The following is a 27,722-nucleotide window of genomic DNA, read 5'->3' as shown; positions in this document are numbered from 1 at the left end:
TTACTTACAAAACTGAACTGTTTTAATAACAGCTGTATAAACTGTTTTGGGAGAAGGGGAAATATAGAGGCTAATATAGATCGCTTCTATAGTAAGTGTGTATTAAAAAACTAATTTATAAATAATTTAAACGTATAGCTACAGGAGATTATCAGTGCTATTTTCTGAGAGATGTTGAACCCTCAGTAGAGATAAATATTTTACCTTTTATCTTACAGTTGCTCCAAAGGTTAAGGAGACACATTACAGAATTATGTTTAGGATTTACCCTGTTAGTGATTTTATACAGAAAACATTTACATTTTAAGTGGACCCATGTGTTTTTTTTTTAATTATTATTATTATTCTTTTTCTGAAACACTTGATCACACTGATCATCTATTTTTTTTACTGAGATGTTACTTCTAAATTCTGGTTTGATATTCATAGTTGGTTATCAGTAAAAATGTAAACAATTCCTCCATTTGTTTTGCAGGATATATTTTCTTTAATGTGATTTAAATTCTCTTTTTTAAATGTTGTCAACTTTGTTTTATTTTTGGATAAAATATCATATTCATACATGCAAATGGAAAAAATAAATAAAAATAAAAATAAAAAAAAGGGTAATCCGTCCTTTGTTTCAGAGCTTTAAGTACTTAAAATAAATAAACAGAAAGTCTGAAACTCTTTGCCACTCCAAAATATTTATTATTTTAATGTATTTTTATTTGATGTCTTTTTGTACAATGGCATACAGAAAATTTTATATCATTTGTACAAATCAGTATTTACAATTTGGAATAAGCTATAGCATACATAAGAAAGGTAAATAGCACTTAATAGCTAACTATACAAAATTGAGGAGGAGTAAAACAATAAAAGAGAATGAATATGAATAATAAAGCATGAATAAGTGTATGGAAAGTGCTGGAAACCCTTGCAGCAGACGCAGACATCACTTTCAGGCAGAATAACTTTGATGTGGCAGACGTAAACGTCACGCAGACGTCACGTTCGACAGACGCAGACGTCACGTTCAGTGAGACGAGTGCAAGTAACAGCGTAATATTAATGGACCCGGCCGAACGCCATACGGTGACGCATTGCTGCCGCACTAGGGTGACCACCCGTCCCGCGTAGCGCGTGCGCGCACAGCGTTTGAAGCCTAATTCATGCGTCCCGCAAATTGAGACCGTGTCACGCATAATCAATGCTTGCTCAAAGAAAAAAAGTTGGTCACTCTATATCCAAACGAACATTACTTGACAGTTCAGCACGCTACTGTTGCCACACCCACCACCCCTCAGTTGAACTGCTGACTAGGTCGTTGTCAACTTTTTCGTTGTTGTCATGACAGCGCACGCACGTGCATACCAGACACACTGGGAAGGAACTTTTAGATGCGCGCTTTCCAATTCGAAAAATGGAGAAAGAGACTGAGTCTGAGGCACCGCCATCATCAATTAAAAAGAGAAGGTGTGGGTACAAGAAAGACTGGGAAAATGAATATTTGTGGCTGAAAGGTGTTGAGGGGGATACCGAGAGGGCTTTTTGTGACCTTTGCAAAACGTCCTTCTCAATCGGACATGGAGGGGAATATGATGTCCAACGTGTCCAACAGAAAGAGACATCCAAATCTATGGATGCTTTTCCGTGAACCTCTGGAGTTGTGAGTTAAGACATTTTTTTTTTTAACTGTTCCTGTGGTGTTGAGCAACTACAATTCCTGTTAATCCTATAATTTTATATTATAATTTATTTAAAGTGAATAAATTGTAATGAAAAATAAATAAAATTAAATAGCTAAAGTAAATCGTAAGTGGAAGTGCATGATGCATCTGTCAATTCATTGAATGTTCAAAATATTATGAATCTTTATTTAGAAAAAAATACACATTGGTTGGCCTATTCATGAGCATACATCAGCAATTACACATGTTTAGGGGAATAGGGCATTATTAATATACCATGTAAGGTGGTATGCGCTAGAAATGGGTAAACCACTATCAGTGAGTCTGCCCGTGGGTGGGGGCACCGCCGCGCCAGGCAGTGTCCCACATTGTCCCTCAGAAACATACCCCTTGTCCCCCCTTGGGCTTATTAGCAGGTGGTCACCCTATGCCGCACACATATTATTTTTTCCACTCATGCAATAGACTCAAAGATTTACAAAACATGTTCAGCTCCCTCATATTTAACTGAATACTCAAAGATGAATAAACTCACATTTTTAATAACACGCCACATTTACATACGAGCTGTACCTCAATCTGTTTATGAAAAAATAGTTGATTTTTGTTCATAAGAGTTATTAGAAGAAACTTATAACAACATTTACTTTTGAAATTATGCAACAGTATGTCACAAATCCCTGTGATTTACAATGCATCTTAGTTTGTTGGTTTTTACACCAGAGGAACTCCTCTTTTGCTCGTTTGCAGAGAGAACAGTCAGAGTAAAGGATAAATGTACATGAGCTGGTTTCTCATATCTGTGTCTGTGAAACATCAGGATTAGGTGCGGACAGATTCATTTCATGATTTTCTGAGATGCCTTCTTTGAGTTGAGTTCCTTTGTGTGTAAATCTGCATCAGAAAAAGAGAATTACAGCTTTAACATTGATATATAGTTACATAATGTATTCACATACAGAGTACTTAAGTTGTGTTGAATAAAAAGCTGAACTTACCCAGTTGTAATAATCTTCCCTGTGTGACAGGAGACATTAAAGAGACTAAGTTGTTAAGAATGTTTGTAATTGGTTCAGCAAAATTAGAATGACTGTATAAAAGGCCAAAGTTAAATGATGCTGGCTCCCCCTACTGGACACTTTTCATTTGTCGCTTCAATGTTTATCTCACTTTTACAAGCACTGAACCTCCTTCACTTCAATAACTGTTTGAGTCTGTTAAAAACCAGCATTATACTGTAGATACTGGCAAATAAGGGCTACCATATTAGGCTAATACTAATAATATATTATTATCCACAAACTAATAATATATTATAATTATATGTATTTTGAACAGCTTCACTGGCTTTTGGACATTTTTGACTAAAATTTCCACACACACACACACACACACAAATGCACACACATGAATCATACTAACTGTCATTATTGAAGTCCTTATTTATAATGTTCACTGCTGGGGCATTTGACAGTCATTTAAGTCTCTCTATTCTTTGACAATTATTTTAATCTCTCTCTCTCTCTCTCTCTCTCTCTCTCTCTCTCTCAATTCAATTAAATTCAAATTAGCTTTATTGGCATGACTGTGTAACATCACAATGTTGCCAAATCAATACATATATTATACAGATAAATAAAATCTAGGGGAAACATATACATGCCCATATTATACATGTTAGGTAAAAAAATTAAATAAAAAAGATTAAATGAATACAGAGTGCAGTTATAATTGGAAAGAAAAAAAAATCTCTCTCCCTGCCAATACTGTCACCTCTGTACTGTGTTGTATAATAAAGTCCAATTTAAAAAAAAATACAAACAAAAAAGATGATACTTACAGTAAGCAAGCATTTGTAAAACCAGCCAATACAAGGCAAAAACACATTCAGAAGAGAAGACAATGACTCTCAGATCCTTTAAGACACGCTCACCATTTCCTAAGAATTGAAATGAAAGAATAACATTGAATGGAAAAATGCATGGGACATTTGAAAGCAAAACAGTAAATTCTTAGTATTTGTATAATGTAACCCTGCTGGGCTCTGTTCATTTTCAGCGAGGTCTTTGTGCAAAAGTGGTGTGATGCTACACACACATACACACATATAATTATATACACACATATACAGACAAGCATACAGTTTAAGCATACAGAAATTAGAGATATCCACTCACGTGCTTTCAGGATCAGTTCTGCAGTCAGTGTAACAGAGCTCAGCAAAATAAGACCAACTGCTCCAAACATGTACATGATTTCATTACAGCGAGACACTTTAACACAGACAGACAAAACAATCAAAGTGTTGCATAAATTAAGCAGATCTCTTTTCAATGCAATACTATTAAATTGGCTTTATGCCAAAGGCCATAAATACAATAAAGCTTACGCTAAATTGTGAGAGAGAGAGAAAAAAAAAAAGAATATATATTAGGATTTAGCAGCGAATAATTACATGCTTTTTCTCCTTGTTGGCTCGTCTCAGTGTTTTGTATTCGTCTCTGGACTACTAAATCTTCTAGCACTGTTAAAACAAAACACAGACTACATTTGTGGGGTAAAGATAGCTTTCAATTTGTAAATTGGTTGTTTACTCCCAATGAACACAAATGTGACAGTTAGATTATTCATGTGACTTTGATTTCGCAGTTTAGCAAGCACTAAGTTTTAAGTGTATATATTAATTTACTAATAATGTAATTATTTATGCATTTTAATTACAAACAGCATAGTGTTATTTTATAACAGCATAGTGCTTTTTTTTTTAATCTGCAAAAGACATACCATATAATTTCTTTTTAGCACCACATTTGTATGCTCTTTTATAATTACTGCAAAAAAGACAGTAGCAAGCATAAGTCAGTGATGGATAATACCTTGCACATTTCCTTTAAAGAACACCATTATTCTCAGAACTTCTATAAATAAAATGACACAGGTCCATTCCAAGTACTCTGTCAATAAAAATCAAGCACTTTTTATTATTAACAAAAACAAAAACAAAACTTTGTGTGTATTCTAAAATGTCAAATGATTAATGTGTTATTATGTGGGCTACCATTTATCACTAGGATCTAGAAAATACACATTACTCACTGTCCTAGGTCAAGATAATAATAAACAAAGTTATGATAATAATAATTGTCCTTTCATAAAAGAATCTACATAAACCTTTATCTTTACAACTCTATATATGCTTTTATCACAATGTGTTTCTATATGGAAAATGAAAGGTAAAAGCAGCATACCTTTCTCTCTTTCCAATATGGCTAGAAGAACATAAATCAGTAGGATGATATCCAGGAGTGTTATTGTTATTATCCACAATAATGTTATCCATCTATGGTGCAGAGCTATGAATATAAGCATGGCCATCAACATTCATTCAATTTCACGTCACATCTAAAACTGATCTCAGATCTGGTACAAATCAATTCAGAGTCGGCATGAAATCAAAATTGATCCAATTAATGTTCTTTAAGGTATGTTTTTGGTCTTATTGTGCTCAATTTATCCTTCCTTGCAATCTTAAATGAAATCAAAATGTCATAACTACATCTTCTTATGACTCACTTGATGTCTATGATACAACATGACATGCTGGGCATGCAGCAGTTAAGCCTTCATTCTGGTAAACATCGCTCACTTTTCAGAATACAATCAACAGCCAGTGGATAACATTAAGTCACATCCAGTTATTATTATTATTATTTTCCACAGTAGTTTCACTCATAAATACATCACTGCTTGGTTGTAAAATGCATAGCAACTGCTGTTTCATACCAAAGTAAATATTACGAAGGTTGTATTTCTATTCATAAAATCCTCACAAATGTATACATGCAGAAACATTATGGGATTTACTCTTTCCACACATATACAAATACAATAATAAGAATTAATTTCAGCATGTACTTACATTTGAATTTTGCTTGCAGACAAGGTATAAATGGTATACAGATAAGCAGCTGTGACTGAACAATTCCCACAATGTGAATTTCTAATATAAGAGAATAATTAATTAATCCATTATTGTCCCATCCAAACAAATCAACAGTCAATAATATGTCAATAAAACACATATGATTTGCTCAGAGGTTCTTAAACATAAATGTTAAAATCACTGAAATGAGAGACTAGAGTGTTTTCTTTGTGGAATATGTAATGATTTAATTCAGTCTGTATATTCATGTTAACATCGAATGTATTCTACAAGTTCTACATCAAGGTGAAACTGGCTGAATTATAATTTTATATATATATATATATATATATATATATATATATATATAGATAGATAGATAGATAGATAGATAATCAGGTCCATAAATATTGGGACATCGACACAATTCTAACATTTTTGGCTCTATACACCACCACAATGGATTTCAAATGAAACGAACAAGATGTGCTTTAACTGCAGACTGTCAGCTTTAATTTAAGGGTATTTACATCCAAATCAGGTGAACGGTGTAGGAATTACAACAGTTTGCATATGTGCCTCCCACTTGTTAAGGGACCAAAAGTAATGGGACAACTGGCTTCTCAGCTGTTCCATGGCCAGTTGTGTGTTATTCCCTCATTATCCCAATTACAATGAGCAGATAAAAGGTCCAGAGTTCATTTCAAGTGTGCTATTTGCATTTGGAATATGTTGCTGTCAACTGTCAAGATGAGATCCAAAGAGCTGTCATTATCAGAGAAGCAAGCCATCATTAGGCTGAAAAAACAAAACAAACCCATCAGAGAGATAGCAAAAACATTAGGCTTGGCCAAAACAACTGTCTGGAACATTCTTAAAATGAAGGAACGCACCGGTGAGCTCAGCAACACCAAAAGACCCGGAAGACCACGGAAAACAACTGTGGTGGATGACCGAAGAATTCTTTCCCTGGTGAAGAAAACACCCTTCACAACAGTTGGCCAGATCAAGAACACTCTCCAGGAGGTAGGTGTATGTGTGTCAAAGTCAACAATCAAGAGAAGACTTCACTAGAGTGAATACAGAGGGTTCACCACAAGATGTAAACCATTGGTGAGCCTCAAAAACAGGAAGGCCAGATTAGAGTTAAAAAAAAAGCCTTCACAGTTCTGGAACAACATCCTATGGACAGATCAACTTGTACCAGAGTGATGGGATGAGAAGAGTATGGAGAAGGAAAGGAACTGCTCATGATCCTAAGCATCAGTGAAGATGGTGGTGGTAGTGTCATGGCGTGGGCATGTATGGCTGCCAGTGGAACTGGTTCTCTTGTATTTATTGATGATGTGACTGCTGACAAAAGCAGTAGGATGAATTCTGAAGTGTTTCGGGCAATATTATCTGCTCATATTCAGCCAAATGCTTCAGAACTCATTGGACGGCGCTTAACAGTGCAGATGGACAATGACCCAGAGCATACTGCAAAAGCAACCAAAGAGTTTTTGAAGGGAAAGAAGTGGACTGTTATGCAATGGCCAAGTCAATCACCTGACCTGAATCCGATTGAGCATGCATTTCACTTGCTGAAGACAAAACTGAAGGAAAATGCCCCAAGAACAAGCAGGAACTGAAGACGGTTGCAGTAGAGGCCTGGCAGAGCATCACCAGGATGAAACCCAGCGTCTGGTGATGTCTATGCTCCAGACTTCAGGCTGTAATTGACTGCAAAGGATTTGCAACCAAGTATTAAAAAGTGAAAGTTTGATTTATGATTATTATTCTGTCCCATTACTTTTGGTCCCTTAACAAGTGGGAGGCACATATGCAAACTGTTGTAATTCCTACACCGTTCACCTGATTTGGATGTAAATACCCTCAAATTTAAGCTGACAGTCTGCAGTTAAAGCACATCTTGTTTGTTTCATTTGAAATCCATTGTGGTGGTGTATAGAGCCAAAAATGTTAGAATTGTGTCGATGTCCCAATATTTATGGACCTGACTGTGTATATATATATATATATATATATATATATATATATATATATATATATATGTGTGTGTGTGTGTGTGTGTGTGTTAATTTTATATTAAAACTAATTTTAAGTGCAAGTGACACTTTTACAAACTACTTTTTGCTTATCAGTTTCATAAATTATGAAGGGATTGGTATTTAGGTGTTACCTAGAGAGGGAAGTCCAAATGAGAAGGTCAGCCAGGTCAGTTGTACTATAGACAAGATAGAAATGCTATATAAAATGAGCCACTTCATTATAATACCTAAAAAAAGAGAGAGAAGAAAGGCAAATGGATGGAAGAATGAATTACATTTTCCATTACAGATTCCAAATACAGTCTATCACAGTGTGGGATAACTGTGGTCTACTGATTAGTCCAGATAAATGTCTCAGTTTTGGCTTAGTCACATGATGACATGACGTTCCTTTTGTTGGTTTAAGTAGTAGAGATTGGTAACGGTTACAAACAGAAAATATTCAAGATTTATTTTCCCAATTTGCATATTTTGCATGTTTCTCTTGTTTAACACAAATCACCATCTCATTAGAAGACAGCTCCATGAATGAAATGTGTTCCAACTGACATGGTCCCTACAGAGTGTTCACTGTTCTCTACTCCCTGTACACGGGAAATCAGTTGAAGTTTACTTCACTTAAGAACACAGATTTGTGCTACACCACTGCCTGCAGTGCTTTCACACGCAGACAAAGCTTACTACGGAAGTGTGGGGTGTTATTTAACCGTAATCATGAGATTTCCATAGTAGTCACGTCTCATGCACTTTAATGCCCTTTGAATGGAACATATGTGCTTCTTTCAAACTGGAATCATGGCATTGGCGGAATATCCTGTGATGTCCACTTTGCAGGGCGCTTACAGTCAAGTGGAACAAACCTCTGAAGCAATAAGTCAGAGAAACATACAAAAAATTTTGATTTTGAAATTTTTGAGATTGTGAGGACCAGGATTAAGAACCGCTGTATTAACGTATTACTTTGCAACTGTAATAACTCATAGTAAAAAAAATAATTTTTTTAGAATGACTGTTAAAAGGCCAAACTTAAATGATGCTGGCTCCCCCTACTGGACACTATTAATTTGTCACTTCGATGTTTATCTCACTTTTATTCCAAGTACTCCTCGCTGCAGACTGTAGCGCGGTGACGTCAGGTACCTACGTCACGTATGTGTTTACCGCGCATGCGCAAAGTGACGTATGGTATATCTATAAAACGCAGGCGCTGTAGCGCGGTGACGTCACGTACCTACGCTACCTATGTATTTACCGTAAATACGCAGCTTCAATAATGGTTCATTCACTTCCAGAACATTTACTTACTTTTGTTTTCTTAAAAATGTGCGTTTGTGTTGGCTTTTAATTGTAAGGATGCTTTGGTCATAATCATAGAGAGTGTCATTGCAAATGTGTGCGATTTCAAACATTTATGACATGTTTTATGATATGTGTTAGTATTCGACCTGACAGGGATTCTGCTGCTGGTCTTTAAAAGTCTTATTTCGCCTAAAATTAGCCTTTAAAGATGTATTAAAATAGAGCAGAAATACTTATAGGGAGTCGGGCTTGTAACCTGAAGGTTGCTGGTTCGATTCTCGCACCAGCAGGAATTGAAGGTGGGGATTGTGAATGAACAGCACTCTCTCCACCTACGATACCATGACTAAGGTGCCCTTGAGCAAGGCACCGAACCCCTAATTGCTCCCCGGGCGCTGGAGCAAGGCTGCCCACTGCTCCGGGTGTGTGTTCACTGTGTGTGTGCACTTGTTTACTACTCACTGCTGTGTGTGTGCACTTGGATGGGTTAAATGCAATGTAATGAATTGCATGCATTGCAAATAAATAAATAAATACATACATACATATATATATATATATATATATATATATATATATATATATGTGTGTGTGTGTGTGTATGTATGTATGTTTCTCATATTTGTCATCTTTTGCATTAACATTATCAAAAATTTATAGATACTGTAACAAATTTATTGTTCATTGTTAGTTCATGTTAATTAATACATTAACTAGTGTTAACAAATGACACCTTATTGTAAAGTGTTACCTCTTAAATTTACCTTCATGTTCATATGACTTTTAGGGACATTATCAGTGAGACGAAATTCAGAGAAGAGGCTCACTTCATATGTCTAGACAGATAGTTCTTTAACTCCTTAACATGTAGTGAATACTGTAAAAAGTATTTGAGTGTCTGTCTCTCTTCTCATCTTTCTGTCTGTCTCATCTCAACTATCTGTTTTTTTTTTTTCCCTGATAGACTGTATTGCCCTCAACTGTAAAACTTTCAAATTGTTTCAGGCTATGCTTTCTCAAGCCAAGCCAACCTAAATTTTGACTTGACAAACTTTTTTAATTTAGTTGGTTAATGATGATTATAAATTAAATCTCTTAGGTACTTTACAGACAAAGCAAACAACACTCTTTTCTAACACCATCCTATAATATTTAAAAATACATTTAAAATATTTTCCTTGTATGGCTCTTTTGCCTTTCCTCAAAATGATTTAATATTGTTTGTTATTTTATGTAAATGAGGTGTCGTGAACTGGAGTGCACTTTCTGCACAATACAGACAGGAGTGCCGGGTGCCGTATTCACAGACCCAGTGCCTATGGTGCAGTGAGATACTGTATTTAAAGACTGCACACCTAGGTATGTCAGGACTGACAGGAGGGGTGTCTCAAATTCTTTGTCTCAAATTCTTTGAATGAATAAAACCCACACGGTTTTATTCATTCAAAGAATTTGAGGGCTACTGCTCGGTTGATTGTTTTATCAGTGATGGAGGTGAATTTCAGAATGAGCAGATGCAATTTTTTTTTCTTTCTCCTGTGTCATGTTTATAGTCTATAGTCTTAATCTATATTTGTATATACAATTATATTTTCTGTTTTGTTCTTTGAAATAATAATTAAAAAAGATCACTGTTATCAGTTTGGTTTTGGAGGCACCATGCATAAAATGGGATGCAGACACTGAAAATATACTGTATGTAGTCAATTGAATTTAAAACTACTTTATTGGCTTAAATATTTCACATGCAGAATTGCCAATGCAAAAGGAAAATGTCCAAAATTATCCAAAATAAATAAATAAACAAGAACCATGACAGAGGACAGATTAAAATAAGAAAGGCAGCAGCTATTTGCACTAAGTGATAGCAGGATTTTCTGCTATTTAAACTACTTATTGCAAACAGTGGTAATTACCTGTACCTCAGTATTGTAGTACATTATAAAACATTAACGTTATGCAATAATAACGTATTGAGTGTAAATTATAATTTTAATTCAAATTATTAAATGGATATATCACCTTATTGGGACAATAAAGCCCTCCCTCACAACTTTTTGATTATTTCCTTAATTTTTATTGAAAATAAATGCTTTTTTGATGTGTGTCCGCGGATTCTTTAGCTAAACGGCCCTAAACCGTTTCCCATTCATTCTCAATGGTAGTGCTAAACCACTACGGATGCAATATACTTTCGGCCGCTAGCGCTCTCGTGGCGCTCTTCCGCGTTTCGGCACCGCGGGAAGTTTGAATTCGCAGAAGAAGACAACTGTTTAATTCAACGCATTCTCAAGCATCTGTCAAAGGTAAGATACTTTATGTGACATCGGTTTACGTTTTGTTACCGTTAATGCTGAAATCACATTAGTAAACTTTGTTCGTTTCCAAACTTTACCCTATCCTGTTTTGTTTACCATAGCTTATCGTAGGTTGATTGTTTGCACGCCAAATTATGAATGAACATGGCTGTAATTTACGGTTCTGTGTATTGTTTATCATTAACACGTCATCTGTTGATTACAAGCTAAATTATGAATGGGCGTAACCATTATTCTCATTTTTGTAATGATATTACATGTATTCCACAGTTCAAAAATATTTTTTGACCATGGTTTTACTATAGTAACCATAATTTAGCCATGGTATTTTAGCAGTAGAGTCACAAAAATAAATTTACCACTGTTGTTACTGTATTGGCCATTATATTTACAGTACAGCCATGAAATTGTAAATAAATGTCAGTCTGACAAGAACGGCAGGAGTACTACAGTATTATTGTGTGTGTGTGTGTGTGTGTGTGTGTGTGTATACCTGTTTTTCTATTCAGGTGGGGACTTAAATCTGAATACACACAGACTCATGGGGACTCGTGTCACGGTGGGGACCTAAATTGAGGTCTCCACGGGTAAACAAGCTAATAAATCACACTGAATTAAGTTTTTTGAAAATCTAAAAATGCCTGTAGTTTCTTGTAAGGGGTAGGGTTGGTGTAGGGCGATAGAATATACGGTCTGTACAGTAGAAAAACCATTACACCTATGGAGAGTCCCCACAAGGACAGCAAACCAGACACGTGTGTGTGTCTGTAATAGAATTATTGCTTTTTGTAATATTTCTATTGTGATGTTCTTGTAGAGACCACTGTTTCTACACTGCTGTCATCTTCTCCTGGTACCCATGCAGATCCTCAGTCAGATACAGGTAAATATTGGACACATCAACTACATCATACACATAGGGTTTCTGCAGGTTTTTAAGTCTTAAAATGCCTTAATTTACCCTTACACAAATTAATGCCTTAAGAAAGTTTTAAATCGGAGCAGAGTCTTAAATTCATAAAATGTTGGATGCAAAGCAAAAAGTGAATGAATCTCTTCCTCTGTATTTCGTCTTGTTTTCCAATACAAATATCAAACATCTTTCAATCAAGATATGTTTATTTCAGATGCAAATATTAATGAAGTCTTGAAAGATGTAATGAAATTAAATGAGTTTATTCTTAAAACAATAACAAATATCAGTCTATGAGCTATCAAAACTTCCCTTTAAATTAAGGTTACTTTTTTGCCAAATGGCAGATATTAGTTCTTGTTTTAATCAGAAAATCACTTCAAACAAGACTTTGTATTTTATGTTATTTTGTTTCTCCAGTAAATGTATTTTATTTAAGAATCTTTAGGCATTTGCACTGAAAAACAAGACAAAAATACTGAGGAAGAACATCACTTTTTTGCAGCATGATCTGCAGCTGCAGTAAAAGATATTTCCATATTCTAGCGTCTGGAGCAGGGTATTTCAGTGCGTTTTTGTAAAATGAATTTTAAAAAATTATGAATATCTGTTGGAAATTGTATTTTCAAACTCTGAAGTTAATACAACTCATTATGTTTCTCTCCAGACATTTACGTTCTACAAAACATATTTTAGTTTTTTCTCATTTGTTCCTCAAATTTGCTTTACTTGGTCTTAAAAATGTCTTAACTTAACCTTCATAAAACCTGCAGAAACTCTGTTTTCTTACACATTAAACTAAATATTTTCTTACACATTAAACTAAATATTCAACTTGTTGCAGACGCCACTGGTACACTGCCTGTGCCCTCGCTGTTTTCATGTCATTGTTCTCATGTGGAGCCCCTATCATAATTTTCAGAATGCAGAAATTAATTCATTATTCCCCTCTGTGTAGGAAGTACATATACGCCACCTCTGCCTCTGCTGGCCTCACCTGCGACCCCCTGGACCTGTGAAGACTGGTGGCAGGGTGTTTGTACTGGACCACAAACACAGCCCATTGAGAACTTGCTTAATAAACACCGTGGGAAGAAGGACATCCTCAGGAGCATGCAGCAATGCTCCACAATTCCTCTACTGATCCAAACAGCATGCTCCATTCGACCACAAAACTGCACGTTTCACAGTATGTCAAGCACCTGGCCAAACTGCTGAACACCAGTTCTTCATTAAACAACTCCAGAGAAACGTCTTGAAAGCGGGCAGTAAAACAACCAGTGTGCCAGTGGTAACAATGAAGCCTGCGGATGTAAACCCACCAGCACCTGCTCTGACCACACTCCTAACTCATGAGACCATTGAGACAATTGTGTTACGGAGCGGCAGCAGCACCCTGAGCAGGAGAAGACTTGTCTTGCTTGTGGACAGCCAAAGATGGTTCCTCTAACCACTTTTTTCTTAATCAGCAAGGCCCTGTCAGGTACTTCTGCTGTTCCACAAAGGTTTTTAATGCTTACAGTGATTAAGGACTAACAAACCCCAGAGTTATTTAAGAGTGAACATGAGGACACAAATAAATGGGTGCAGGAGAAAGGACAGCAAAAACACAAAAGGCCTGAAACTGAACATGTTAGTCGCTTATGCAGATTTTGTAAAATGGAGCTGAAGCAGGGTCCAAACAGTCCTCACATACACACAGGCTTTCCTGGTGTAGCAGGGAAATATGTGCATTGCCCTGCTAAAGTCTTTTCCATTTACCAACCTCAGGACATGCAGAAAGATGACCTGGAAAGAGTTGAATGAGTCGGAGATGGGTGGCAGAAAAAATGAAATAAATGACATTTCTTGATCTTTTGCCCCTTAATAATATTTAACTCATGTATATACTGTATATTTTGATTTGTTTATTGTTCAGTGTGAGACTGTAATATGTATATTTTGTCAGAATTCTATTTTTCTTTATACTTTATTATTTTGGATCAGTATTTACTAATCTTAAAAAGTGCTTAAAGCATTTAATAAAAACAACTGAAAATTACAAATTGCTTCACGAGTGCTGTGTTCTTTTTCATAGGACAAATATTTTACAGTTTCTATGGTTTTGGAAACACTTAATTGATTATTTAACTTAAGTGTGACTTAAATTATTCCATCACTTAATCAATTTTCATGTAGTACTTGAATATTACTTAGTTTGAGTCAAATTTAAATGCCTCTTATTTTCATTTCAAAAGCCATTTAATAGAGACCATTCATGTTTAATATAACCATTATTATATAATTTATGTTTTCATATAACCATGTAATGTATACTACTATTTTACTGTATTTCTTTTAATACTAATCATCTATTCATAATACACAAATTTAAAATACTTTGCAGCTGTAATGTTAAATTTTACAATTTTGTTTGATAAAAAGCACAAAGCTGTATTTGTGTAATGGTTTAGACCTGCGTGAGTGGGATTCGAACCCCGGTCCAAATAAATGCATGACAAAATCTGATTGGCTGTGACATCATTTCCGCTCTTTGGCTAGCTGTTGAAATGCTTCAATTTCATTGGCTGTCACTGAGTTCCAACTATCCGCGACTGGCCAAATTTGAAAAAGGAGAAAAAACTTTGCTAAAATGCGGATTCGAACCTGCGTCGATCGCGTCAAAATGTGAAAATCACTCGTTTTATCATCTGCACCACTAGAGCTGACGAATGATGTCATCTTAACTAGCCTAATAAGAAATATATAAGGCGCTGTTAAAGGGTAATATTACAATACACAGTGAAGTAAAGTGCAACAGAATGTTAATAAATTGTAAATAAAATACTACACAGATATTACAGAATAAACTCTGTAATTCCGTATCATTTTACCTGAGATGAAACATAGTTAAAATCATGGATATGTGCTGTATTACATTTTATTGTTTTATTTTTTTTTCCACCTTAGGGTTCTTAATACTTTTACATTTTATTAGAGTATTCTGTTAAGTATGCGCATGCGTTTTTATGACGTGTTACGTCACGCACGACGCAAAAACACCTACCGTCACCACGTAATGCAAATTACACACGCAATGCGCCTGCGTGTCATAGACATACCATACGTCACTTTGCGCATGCGCGGTACACATGTACCTGACGTAGATACCTGACGTCACCGCGCTACAGTCTGCAGCGAGGGGTGTCTCCTTCTGTGACCCCCACAGATTCGGTGTTAAGAGTCCGTGCTCATTACACGGAATTCTGTGAGATCAGGTTTAAGTCATTATATATAATGTTATCTGGTGGGACATTTGATAGCTATTCAAGTCTCTCTCTCCTTTGACAATGATTTTAATCTCTCTCTCCCTGTCAATACTGTCACTTCTGTATAGAAACAAAAAAGATTTTAAAAGACACTTACAGTAATAATGCATTTGTAAAACCAGCCAATACAAGGCAAAAACACATTGAAAAGAAAAGACAATGACTTTCAGATCCTTCAATTAATATTACTTTGCAACTGTAATAACTTATAGTAAAAGAAAAGAAAATGTGTTCACCTTTATTTTGGATGTGAAAGGAAACCTCTCTATCCAACATTTGAAGGATATACCATGTGAGGTCAACTAAAAATCAAACATACCGAACACAGTCAGAGCTAAAAGGAAACTGATCACATCTTCTGTATGAATTTGATTATAATTTTTGTTAATTGTAGAATTAAAAAATGTAAATGAACAAAACCATTGGTAATAAACTTATCAACCTAATAAATATGTGCTTATATACTTAGTCTGTCACTCATCTTTAACAATGTAAGGAATCAAATCTTACAAAAAAAAAAAAAAACTTACCCACATTCAAGATGGGACACAACAGCACAACAGTTGCATGTAATAATTCAGAGTCTCCACAAGTCAAAATGCTAGCATCATGTGCTCTCATCCTCCAGCCATAAATAACTATAGAAATCGATAAAAAATGAAATGTCACACAAGATAAATGAAGTCCTGTGCAGAAATAGTACAAATGTAAAGATGTGATGAACTGAACAGTGTGTGTCAAACAATGTCGCTTGAATTCCTTGAGGCCATACTAACTTAAGGACCTAGGACAGTGGAGGTCACCTCATGTACATTGTGATATTTGAGGAAAGATAAGGCAACAGTGTACAAATGTGTGCAATAAAGTAGCACCCATAAAAGGATGTAATATTTTTGTAATGAAGAATATTTCAATATTTCACTGTGATATTTGAAAATCTAAAACAAGATTTTAGATATTTAAAATCAAATGTGATATTTTAAATTGTGACACCCATATGTTCTGTTATACTAAAGCAGTATGCAGAAAATGTTTCTACTATCTGACAGACATCACTGAAGATGCTCTGAGAAATCACACTTGTAATGTTGTGTCACGGTGCAATGATGGATTTCTTCAATGTAGTCAATGAAGCTAGAGAAGCAGAGTTCCAGATGGTAAAATAAGACTTTATTAAACAAAGTAACAAAGCCGAGATAACGGTTACCGCATCTGAGTCTCTGTCTGTCTGCTCATCCATTTTACACCTGTCTTTTTTTAAAATTATTATTATTTTTTTTTTTTATTGGTTATGCCTGTCTGGTTTGCCGCAATTTATTGCTAGCCCAACTGGTCCATATTTTTCATGGCAGAATTTGGCCAAATCATCCTCTTTTTTTTTTTTCCTTTTTTTTTTTTCACTTTTATTCCGCCGCCTCCTATTGGTTGGCGGTGGTCACATGAGATATTCATCAAACCTGTTTACATGTACCTGTCATATTCTGGAAATCACCCAAAGTTCATAGGGTTATTTAAGTTCACTGGTACAATCCAATGGAAACCACCAGTACTGTCCAATGGATAGGCCCTCAGACATCCAGTATTGGAATAGCTCAGAATATTGATCAATATATTGATTACTTTCATGACCATACATCATATTGACCATATGAAAACCGTATTGATTAAATAACATAACATATAGTAAAATAACACAATAGTAATCAGCAAAAAAACAAAGTAATCCTGGGATACTAGACAGCTGTAAGCACTATCGCTATATAAATAAAGGTGACTTGACTTGACTATCTGTCTTTTAGTCATTTTGACAAATCAGGGTTGCTCAGGTTTCATATTTACTGGATTTTGCAGCGTTGGGTTAGATTTAATGGATAAATTCTGGACAAGTGTATTGAAAGTTAGCAAAACAAGTAATATTCCATAAAGCAGCTGTTATATTTCCATTCACCGATTATGATGTGAATTTTGGAATAAATCACAAAAAAATAAATAAATAAATAAAATTAATTAATATATATATATATATATATATATATAGAGAGAGAGAGAGAGAGAGAGAGAGAGATTAAGTCATTATATATAATGTTCTCTGGTGGGACATTTGACAGCTTCATGTCTCTCTCTCTCTCTCTCTCTCATTTGACAATGGTTTTAAAAAGATTTTTTTGTTTTAAAAAGATACTTACAGTAATAATGCATTTGTAAAACCAGCCAATACAAGGCAAAAACACATTCAGAAGGAAAGACAATGATTCTCAGATTCTTCAATTAATTAATCAATTAATATTACTTTGCAACTGTTATAACTCGTAGTAAAAAAAAGAAAGTGTTCACCGTGATTTTGGACGAAAAGGGAAGTCTCTCTTGTGTGCTTTTGACTGCAATTCCTCTCGAAGTCAACTAAAAATAAAACATACCAAACACAGTCAGACCTAAATGGAAACGGTTCACATCTTCTGTATGTATTTGATTATCATTTTTGGTAATTGTATAGAATTAAAAAATGTAAATTAACAAATCCATTGGTAATAAACAGTGTTGGGGGTAACGCATTACAAGTAACGTGAGTTACGTAATCAGATTACTTTTTTTCCAGTAACTAGTAATGTAATGCATTACTTTTTTAATTTACAAGAAAATATCTGATTATATATAAAAGTATTATAAAGTTAATGCCAGTCACTTTGTTTTCCCATTTATTGACTGACAAGTCTCCTGTCCCCATGTTGGGAGAAATTGGAAGCACAGAGGCATTGTATGTGAACATGATGTTACTGTAGTTCTAGACTAAATGTGAATGTGCATTAATTCATCTCACTGGCAAAAAAACAGATTCAGTATTCATCAAAATGAATTGAAACAGTGAAATGCAAACTCAGAATATGACCTGCAATAATTAAATATGTTAAATAACACAAATGTATCTAATCTCATTTTATTAACCAATGTCTTTGCTGCTTACCTTTGATGATCCAGTTCAACCATACTAATAAGCAAAAATGACTTTAGATAAACTAACAATTGTGCTTCATTGTTTTTTAGTGTTGAAGAGTGTTGAACCTTCTTCTCCTGTATTCTACTGTAGAGACGTGAATTTACTTTTCCTTTAGCCTGAGGTTTATTCATTACACTTTTTGGTGTGAAAGGGTTTTTACATTTGCTATAAATAGAACTTTTTATATTAACTAAGTAACGTAATTATTGCAATATTGTAATGCATTACTTTTAAAAGTAACTTTCCCCAACACTGGTAATAAACTTATCAACCTAATAAGTCTGTGCTTATATACTTAGCCTGTCACTCATATTTAACAATGTAAAGAATCAAATCTTACTAAAAAAAAAAAAAAAAACTTACCCACATTAAAGATGGCACATGGCAGTGCAGCAAATGCAAGGCATAATCCAAAGACTACACCAGGCAAAATGCTAGCATCATATGCTCTCATCCTCCAGCCATAAATAACTATAGAAATAGATAAAAATGAAATGTCACACAAGATAAATGAAGTCCTGTGCAGAAATAGTACAAATGTAAAGATGTGATGAACTGAACAGTGTGTGTCAAACAATGTCGCTTGAATTCCTTGAGGCCATACTAACTTAAGGACCTAGGACAGTGGAGGTCACCTCATGTACATTGTGATATTTGAGGAAAGATAAGGCAACAGTGTACAAATGTGTGCAATAAAGTAGCACCCATAAAAGGATGTCATATTTTTTGTAATGAAGAATATCTCAAACATGTGAAATTTAAAATTATGACACCCATACGTTCTGTTATACTAAAATGTTTCTACTATCTGACAGACATCACTGAAAAAGGTGCTCTGAGAAATCACACACACACACAAAAAAAAAAAGTAATCCTGGGATACTAGACAGCTGTAAGCACTGTCTGTCTTTTAGTCATTTCAGTTCATGTGATTGGATAATTGAACCAACCAGCACCGATCCCATCAAATGCCATCTCAAATACAGTGGGTACGGAAAGTATTCGGACCCCCTTAAATTTTTCACTCTTTGTTATATTGCAGCCATTTGCTAAAATCATTTAAGTTTGCTCAGTATTTAGTAGCAGCACCCTTTTGATCTAATACAGCCATGAGTCTTTTTGGGAAAGATGAAGTTTTTCACACGTGGATTTGGGGATCCTCTGCCATTCCTCCTTGCAGATCCTCTCCAGTTCTGTTAGGTTGGATGGTAAACGTTGGTGGACAGCCATTTTTAGGTCTCTCCAGAGATGCTCAATTGGGTTTAAGTCAGGGCTCTGGCTGGGCCATTCCAGAACAGTCACGGAGTTGTTGTGAAGCCACTCCTTCGTAATTTTAGCTGTGTGCTTAGGGTCATTGTCTTGTTGGAAGGTAAACCTTCGGCCCAGTCTGAGGTCCTGAGCACTCTGGAGAAGGTTTTCGTCCAGGATATCCCTGTACTTGGCCGCATTCATCTTTCCCTCGATTGCAACCAGTCGTCCTGTCCCTGCAGCTGAAAAACACCCCCACAGCATGATGCTGCCACCACCATGCTTCACTGTTGGGACTGTATTGGACAGGTGATGAGCAGTGCCTGGTTTTCTCCACACATACAGCTTCAAAAAGTTCTATCTTGGTCTCATCAGACCAGAGAATCTTATTCAGGTGTTTTTTAGCAAACTCCATGCGGGCTTTCATGTGTCTTGCACTGAGGAGAGGCTTCCGTCGGGCCACTCTGCCATAAACCCCGACTGGTGGAGGGCTGCAGTGATGGTTGACTTTCTACAACTTTCTCCCATCTCCCGACTGCATCTCTGGAGCTCAGCCACAGTGATCTTTGGGTTCTTCTTTACCTCTCTCACCAAGGCTCTTCTCCCCCGATAGCTCAGTTTGGCCGGACGGCCAGCTCTAGGAAGGGTTCTGGTCGTCCAAACATCTTCCATTTAAGGATTATGGAGGCCACTGTGCTCTTAGGAACCTTAAGTGCAGCAGAAATAATACAATTTTTGTAACCTTGGCCAGATCTGTGCCTTGCCACAATTCTGTCTCTGAGCTCTTCAGGCAGTTCCTTTGACCTCATGACTCTCATTTGCTCTGACATGCACTGTGAGCTGTAAGGTCTTATATAGACAGGTGTGTGGCTTTCCTAATCAAGTCCAATCAGTATAATCAAACACAGCTGGACTCAAATGAAAGTGTAGAACCATCTCAAGGATGATCAGAAGAAATGGACAGCACCTGAGTTAAATATATGAGTGTCACAGTAAAGGGTCTGAATACTTAGGACCATGTGATATTTCAGTTTTTCTTTTTTAATAAATCTGCAAAAATGTCAACAATTCTGTGTTTTAATGTCAATATGGGGTGCTGTGTATACATTAATGAGGAAAATAAATGAACTTAAATGATTTTAGCAAATGGCTGCAATATAACAAAGAGTGAAAAATTTAAGGGGGTCTGAATACTTTCCGTACCCACTGTATATTTTTTAAAAGCCTGAAAGTCCATCATTGAAATTATTTGGTATAATAAACTCCCATAACTGTCTCACAGAATTGCATTCCCAAACATCAGGCATACGAACAAAAGATAACATGACAGTGTTTGTTATGTTAGGGTTTCATCTGCACACTGAGGCACACAGGCTTCCCCGGTTGCAGCAACCTTAATTATTATTATTGATATACTGCACCAGTTTCCCAGGAAATAATGATTTATTTATTTATTTTTTCTTCTTGAACACATGGGATGGAAACAGTGCTTTATTTGTGATTGTTTTATGCGATATTCTAATTTTGTGCATACGTTTTGTAGGAAACAAAGCTGCTGTTAATGTCAGAATGTTGTGTGAAATTTACTTACCTGAATAAACAACGAGTGTAAAAACAGCATGTTCTGTGGTTACTGTGAAAAACTTCATCCATGTTTTAAGATTGTCTGTTGACAGAAAGGCTTGAATACATCAAATTAATATTTTGTAGAGCACCACTGCACTGTTACGAGTCTGGTGTGCAAAGCAAAGCGCACAACGAAGGAGTATATGCTCTACAAAGGCAAAAGAACTTAACTCGCTAGAGTGTGAAACTGAGAAAAATTACTTTAATGTTTTTTACTTGTCCAGCCAAATTAATTATAGGTAGGACATTGTAAATTTGGCAATTAGATGTTTTAGTAATGAAACTTATCTACATTAAAAAAATTGTAAGCTCAAACTTGATTTTTACCCCTATTTTGAAGTTAATGTACTCTGCCTTTGCATTGTCTGCAAAAAGCCAACACCAGTAGACGTCACAGCACCCCAAATCATCATTGACTTCGGAAACTTCACACTGGACTTCAAGCAGCTTGGATTCTGTGTCTCTCCAGTCTTCCTCAAGACTCCAGACCTTGATTTCCAAATTAAATGCAAAATTTATTTTTATCTGAAAAGAGGACTTTGGACCACTGAGCAACAGTCCAGTTCTTTTTCTCCCGAACACAGGTAAGATGCTTCTGACGTTGTCTCTGGTTCAGAAGTGGCTTGGTAGCCCTTTTCCTGAAGACGTCTGACCGTGGTGACTCTTGATGCACTGACTCCAGCTTCAGTCCACTCCTTGTGAAGCTCTCCCAAGTGTTTGAATCAGCTTTGCTTGACAGTATTCTCAAGCTGTTGCTTGTGCACCTTTTCCTACCCAATTTCTTCCTTCCAGTCAACTTTGCATTTAATATGCTTTGATACAGCACTCTGTGAACAGCCACCCCTTTCAGTAATGACTTTCTGTGACTTGCCCTCTTTGTGGAGGGTGTCAATGTTTGTCTTCTGGACCATTGCAGTCAGCAGTCTTCTCCATTATTGTGGTTTCAAAGAACAAGAGATTCCCGGAATTTATACTGTATGGATGGTCATTAATTGAAACTCAAATGCAAATATTCTAATATTTTGAGATACTGGATTTTTGACTTTCATGAGCTGTAAGCTCTAATCATCAAAATAAAATAAAATGTTTTTAAAAAATTACAAAACTTTTTAAATGTTTTACTTTACATGTAATGAATCTAGAATATATGAAAGTTTCACTTTTTGAAATAAGTTACCAAAAAACATAAGAAAACGTTTTCACGATATTCAAATTTTTTGAGATGCACCTGTATCTGTCTACAGAGAACAGCATTTTCTTACTCCCAGTGTGAAACAATGAAGCATGGTTGTGCATCACCCTGCAGATGCCAAATCCCTCAGATACTTCATAACTAGGTTTCTTAGGCATGCATTAAAAAAATGAAACTAGGCTATGTGTATTTTCAATACCCATACTTATAGTTCACAGTTTCCAACAGAATATTTATTTTAACAAGATTCATGGCACTATTATGCATCACATATCTGTTCTAATGCTTGTACTCAGCATAGACAAAGTGTATTATGTTACTAGAAATTCTACAGTTTTCCTGACACATTCAACATTGCTGCCAAGAATATAATAATTAGAAAACAATCTGAGGCTGAGTTTGTGGTTTTAAAAAATGTCATGCTTCAGGAATTGACACTTTAATGTATTTAAATGCAATTGTAATGACTAACAATATTGTAATGCAATGTGTTAATATGTTGCTACAAAACGCAATTACTGAACTCCTTAAAAAAAAAAAAAATAACTTTAACATACCTTGAAGATACTTTAAATAATCCATAGCCCAAATCAACATAGCCAGTCTCAGAATATAAAGAGCACAGCAAGTGATGGTCTCATTCAGAGATCCTGGAACAGAATATTTAATTATTTAATGATAAAACTGTGTTATGTGAAGAGTCACATGATTACAGAATATACACAAACAACACACTAACAAGTGTGAGTCAGTGATGAAAAAAAAAAAACAATTACAAAAAGACTAACAAAATTTGCCACCTTATTAAGATTACATTAATATAATTTTATTATACTTATTTTATTTTACTGTTTACAAATATAACTAAAAACACTAAACTACTCACCTTCAGTAAAGCCCCAAAGCATGAAGGCAAAGAACATACAGATGTTGGGACAAAAGACCAGAGAAAGCTGAAGATTCCAGATTTTGTTGCTGGTGGCTGGAAAGAAGATGCAGAATAATCACAGTTAAATTAACAAAACACTTACTTTGAGAAACACAGAGTTAAATCACAAGACATAATAACAGTTCACTTACAAACAGTGTTATTTGACCTGCAGTAGATCAGAGAGAAGAGCAGAAGCACAGCTCCTGGGCCAGCAACAATACAGAAAAACAACACAGCTATGTGCCAAGAAGAGAAACCTGTGAAACACAAATCAAGTATAACATTTGCATCTACACTGAATCAACTTGGTATATTTAATCATTGATTCTTATATAATTAGGAGGTTTGCAATCAAGGCAATTAATTTTTTAAATAAGCTCTTAAAACTATTTTGGCAGTTATCTGCACCTTACATTGAGCTGTAGATACTGTTTTAAATAAGTATAAAAAAGCATTGTGTTTACACCAAGTGCAAACAAGAATAGATGCTATATTCAACAGAAGAATATTCAAATGATTTGAATGGTGGGTGGAGTTAACAGAAATAGCCATTGCCAACAAGGTTATCTATCTAAATTTAGCACAAATAGACATTGTTTTACTTTTTTGCTATGTTCATGGACTCACCCAGTTGTTCCAGTACCACAGTTGCGTTGGCTGAGAGTCCTCCAGCAAACACTTGACACATGTAAACTCCTTTATCTTCAGTTCTGACACTCTTCAGTCTGAGAGAGAAGTTTCCTTTGAGGATTTCATCAGTGAAGAACTCAACTCTGTCTCTGTATCGCTCATCTGATGAATCTGGTAAAGTCTTATTGTTTTGGTAGAGCAGAACCAAAATACATCCATATGTTTTCTTCCATGAAACCTCTTCAATGTGTTCAGGTGTGATGTGAGAGTCTACAGAGCAGTTCAGAGTGACGTCCTCACCAACATACGCAGATATGGAGTGAATCGATACTGATACTATCAAACGCTCTGAAAGAATAAAAAGGGTTTAAAATCCATCACATAAAATACATTCAGTGTCATTTATATTTTCAGCAGAATTCAGGTGGCTCTCACTCACCACGTTTTATTTGAACCACAGTTTCTCCAGAATCCTTCTGACTGTAAACTCTACATGTGTATCGTCCCTCATCTTCAGCTGTCAGATTGTCCAGACGGAGGGAGAAGTTTCCATGTTGAATCTGATCAGTAAAGAAATGCGCTCTATCATGATAATCCTGCTGCTGGGACTCTGCTCGACTCTCACCATCTTGATACAGATGAACCAGAGTCTCTGAGTCTGTTCTTCTCCATTCCACCTCCAGACCCTCTGTCGGTATAAGTTCATCAACATAACAGGGCAAAACTACTGAAGATCCCAGAGGAGCAACCAGAGGACCAGCGGGACCGTACACAGTGAAGCCTTTAAAGAAACAGACAAACTAAAAGTCAACATAATATCAGGGTGTGAAGCTGAAAATGCCCTATCAAGAAATAGGCTAGACAAACTGATTGTGTTCATAAAAAAAAAAAAAAAAAGCAAGGATATCTCGAAGGCTGTTAATGTAAAGTGATACTTACCATCAGCGACCATTATAAGTATTGACATAAAAATACATGTAAGAATGTAGGGGAGAGCGGGGTACAAAGTAACACGTTTTGACTTTCTCAAATTGTGTAAATCCACTTCGTGTTCAGAGTATAATTTTTTTATCCACAGTAATTTCACACTTGTCTAGTACAAATATGTCGCTTTGTTTCATTAATACAGTGTATACGTTTTTCTTTATTTACCCTCAAAAATTGGAAGTGAAATGTGACAACATGCCCCATAGGTGGGGTACATTGTAACAGCTGAGGGGCACGTTGTAACATGACCATATGACACCCTAAAATGTTATCTGATCTTATGAAAAAAATATACAAGACAAACTAAAATATTTTGTCAATAAAATAAAATAATTATTTTAGTTTTTTAATAATTAAAAGTAATCTGATTTTTGAGTTTGACAATGAACATATTGCAACCATGCCTGGACGGCCCACATAAACGAGCCAAAATGCTTTACATGTCTTGAAATAATCATTTCTGAGCATTAACCAATGATTGTCAGTCTTTATTCACCTGTTTCTTGTCGTTTCTCATTAAAATGTATTAAAGTAAATAGTGTGAATTACATCGCTAATGTCATAGAATAGCACGGCAGGGCAGATTGTAAAGCAGTGTTACAACTTACCCCATCTGTGCAACTTTAATTTAAAACCCGTTTAGTGTCTTCTGCTAGTTACCGAGGCATTAAAAAACGATCTAAACTGATAAATAACAGATTAGAGATTAAAATAATATCATTTTAAATTAGTAATAAAAACTGAGATGACAAATTTACTTAAGCCAGAAATTTCATTTTACTATGGTAAAATAAATGTTCAGCGATATCTTCAAAAGACTTTTGAATTTTGGCGCACTTTTTTTCTCTATATAATGTTGATATGGTAACTAGTAAATACTGTAAATTTGGTTATGCTAGCATGTGTGGAAATATTTAAAAAACGTGTGATACAACTAACCCCGCGTTACTTTGTGCCCCGCGCTCCCCTACATAATGTATTCAAATTAGACAACTGATCATGAAAACGAGAGCCTTTTTCAATGAAGGTTTCGGGAGGACACGTCTAAAGAAACACTTTGACAATCCTAAAAAAGTACAAAAATTACAGTACGAATGCGTTTAATATGTTCTGCATTTGGTTATCCAGCTTTCTAATTTAGACGTTGATATTTTAAGCCTATAAAACCTATTTATAGCATTGGTATGTAATATGTTTAGTTTATCAATCCTAAAAAGCAGCTGGATTAAGTCAAATAATAAATTATTACAACGCACCAGAAGTAAATTAAACTGCACCACCACAAAAATAGTGTATTTCTATGCTTTGCTCGATTATTTCTACTGTGGGAGTTGTTTTGAGTTGGTCCCTAATATGATCATAATTTATAGGCATATTTATCTGCTCAGATCTTAAAATTTGTAGCATTTGTAATCAAATTATGTTTTTGTTTCTTGTTTAATGAAGAATCAACTTTAACAAATTTGTATTGTATATTTTACTAAACTAGCATACGCTTCAAAGTTACTTTTAAAAGCGATTGCTGTTACAATGAGCTATTCATCACAATTTTTTTCATCAAAATGAATTATATGTTTTTAAAATAATAGGCAAAATGGTACACTGCATTACGAGTCTATTTGAAATGTGTAAATGTTGTTGTTTTTTAAATAATAATAAAATGAACAGCTCTGCAACACCGGGGGCGTACAAACAGACTTATCTATGAGTAAAAACATGTTTAGCCTACAGGAAATTCACCGCCTGCCTATTCATTCTTTATAGTGTAAATAACTATTATTTAGACACTGAACAAGAATGGTGTATATAGCTACAATAAATGTAAAGATGCAAGATATGGTTGAAATTCCATCACATAACATAGATCCAGTTTCTTTTATATTTTCAGCAGAATTCAGGTGGCTCTCACTCACCATGTTTTATTTGAACCAAAATTTCTCCAGATTCCAGCTGACTGTAAACTCTACATGTATATTCTCCCTCATCTTCAGCTCTCAGATTGTCGAGACGGAGGGAGAAGTTTCCATGTTGAATCTGATCAGTAAAGAAATGCGCTCTATCATGATAATCCTGCTGCTGGGACTCTGCTCGACTCTCACCATCTTGATACAGATGAACCAGAGTCTCTGAGTCTGTTCTTCTCCATTCCACCTCCAGACCCTCCGTTAGTAAGAGTTCATCAACATAACAGGGCAAAACCACTGAAGATCCCAGAGGAGCAACCAGAGGACCAGAGGGACCACGCATAGTGAACCCTATCAAGAAATAGACAAACTAAAAGTCAACAGCTGAAAATGCACACTATGTTACATAATATAGCCTAGCTAGCATGTGATCCACATGTTAAAACATATTATAACACGTTAAATCCATGTGGTTTTTCTGTAAGGGTATTTTTGCTTATATATACATAAAGTGATAATACTTACCATCAGCGACCATAAATACTGACATAAAAATACAGGTAAGAATGTCCATCATGTATTAGACAAAACTGTCATTATATCATAAATGATCATTAAAACCAAAGACTTTTTAAAGGAGGGTTACGGGAGGATGTGTAATCAAACACTTTCACTTTTGCTGTAATATGCGTGGGTCAGGAAGCTCTGCTGAAAAAAACCTGCTT

The 27,722-nt window shown here is 35.4% G+C and overlaps 1 protein-coding gene across 2 annotated transcripts; it reads right to left on the bottom strand.

The window, feature by feature from the left end:
• Positions 1-677: 677 nt before the first annotated feature.
• Positions 678-27,657, bottom strand: LOC131537376 (uncharacterized). Of its 2 annotated transcripts, none has more exons than XM_058770744.1 (21): positions 27,523-27,657; positions 27,007-27,348; positions 24,546-24,887; positions 24,104-24,454; positions 23,626-23,733; positions 23,432-23,527; positions 23,103-23,195; positions 21,319-21,393; positions 18,843-18,950; positions 17,819-17,884; positions 16,015-16,122; positions 15,721-15,786; positions 7,778-7,873; positions 5,593-5,673; positions 4,922-5,026; positions 4,550-4,627; positions 4,129-4,197; positions 3,851-3,946; positions 3,514-3,612; positions 2,672-2,690; positions 678-2,567 (listed from the first exon to the last, which is right to left on the bottom strand). In XM_058770744.1, exons 1-21 carry the CDS (start codon positions 27,572-27,574, stop codon positions 2,468-2,470), a joined length of 2,550 nt encoding a protein of 849 aa, XP_058626727.1. In that variant the 5' UTR covers positions 27,575-27,657; the 3' UTR covers positions 678-2,467. The 2 variants fall into 2 exon arrangements, with proteins under 2 accessions (XP_058626727.1, XP_058626728.1); XM_058770745.1 differs by having other exon boundaries at positions 7,778-7,822.
• Between the last annotated feature and the right edge of the window lie 65 nt (positions 27,658-27,722).

The sequence above is a fragment of the Onychostoma macrolepis genome, chromosome 03, assembly GCF_012432095.1.
Source record: "Onychostoma macrolepis isolate SWU-2019 chromosome 03, ASM1243209v1, whole genome shotgun sequence".
In the NCBI taxonomy this organism is placed as follows: Eukaryota; Metazoa; Chordata; class Actinopteri; order Cypriniformes; family Cyprinidae; genus Onychostoma; species Onychostoma macrolepis.
Note: the sequence above shows the minus strand (reverse complement) of the source record. Positions and strands in the feature narration are given on the sequence as shown.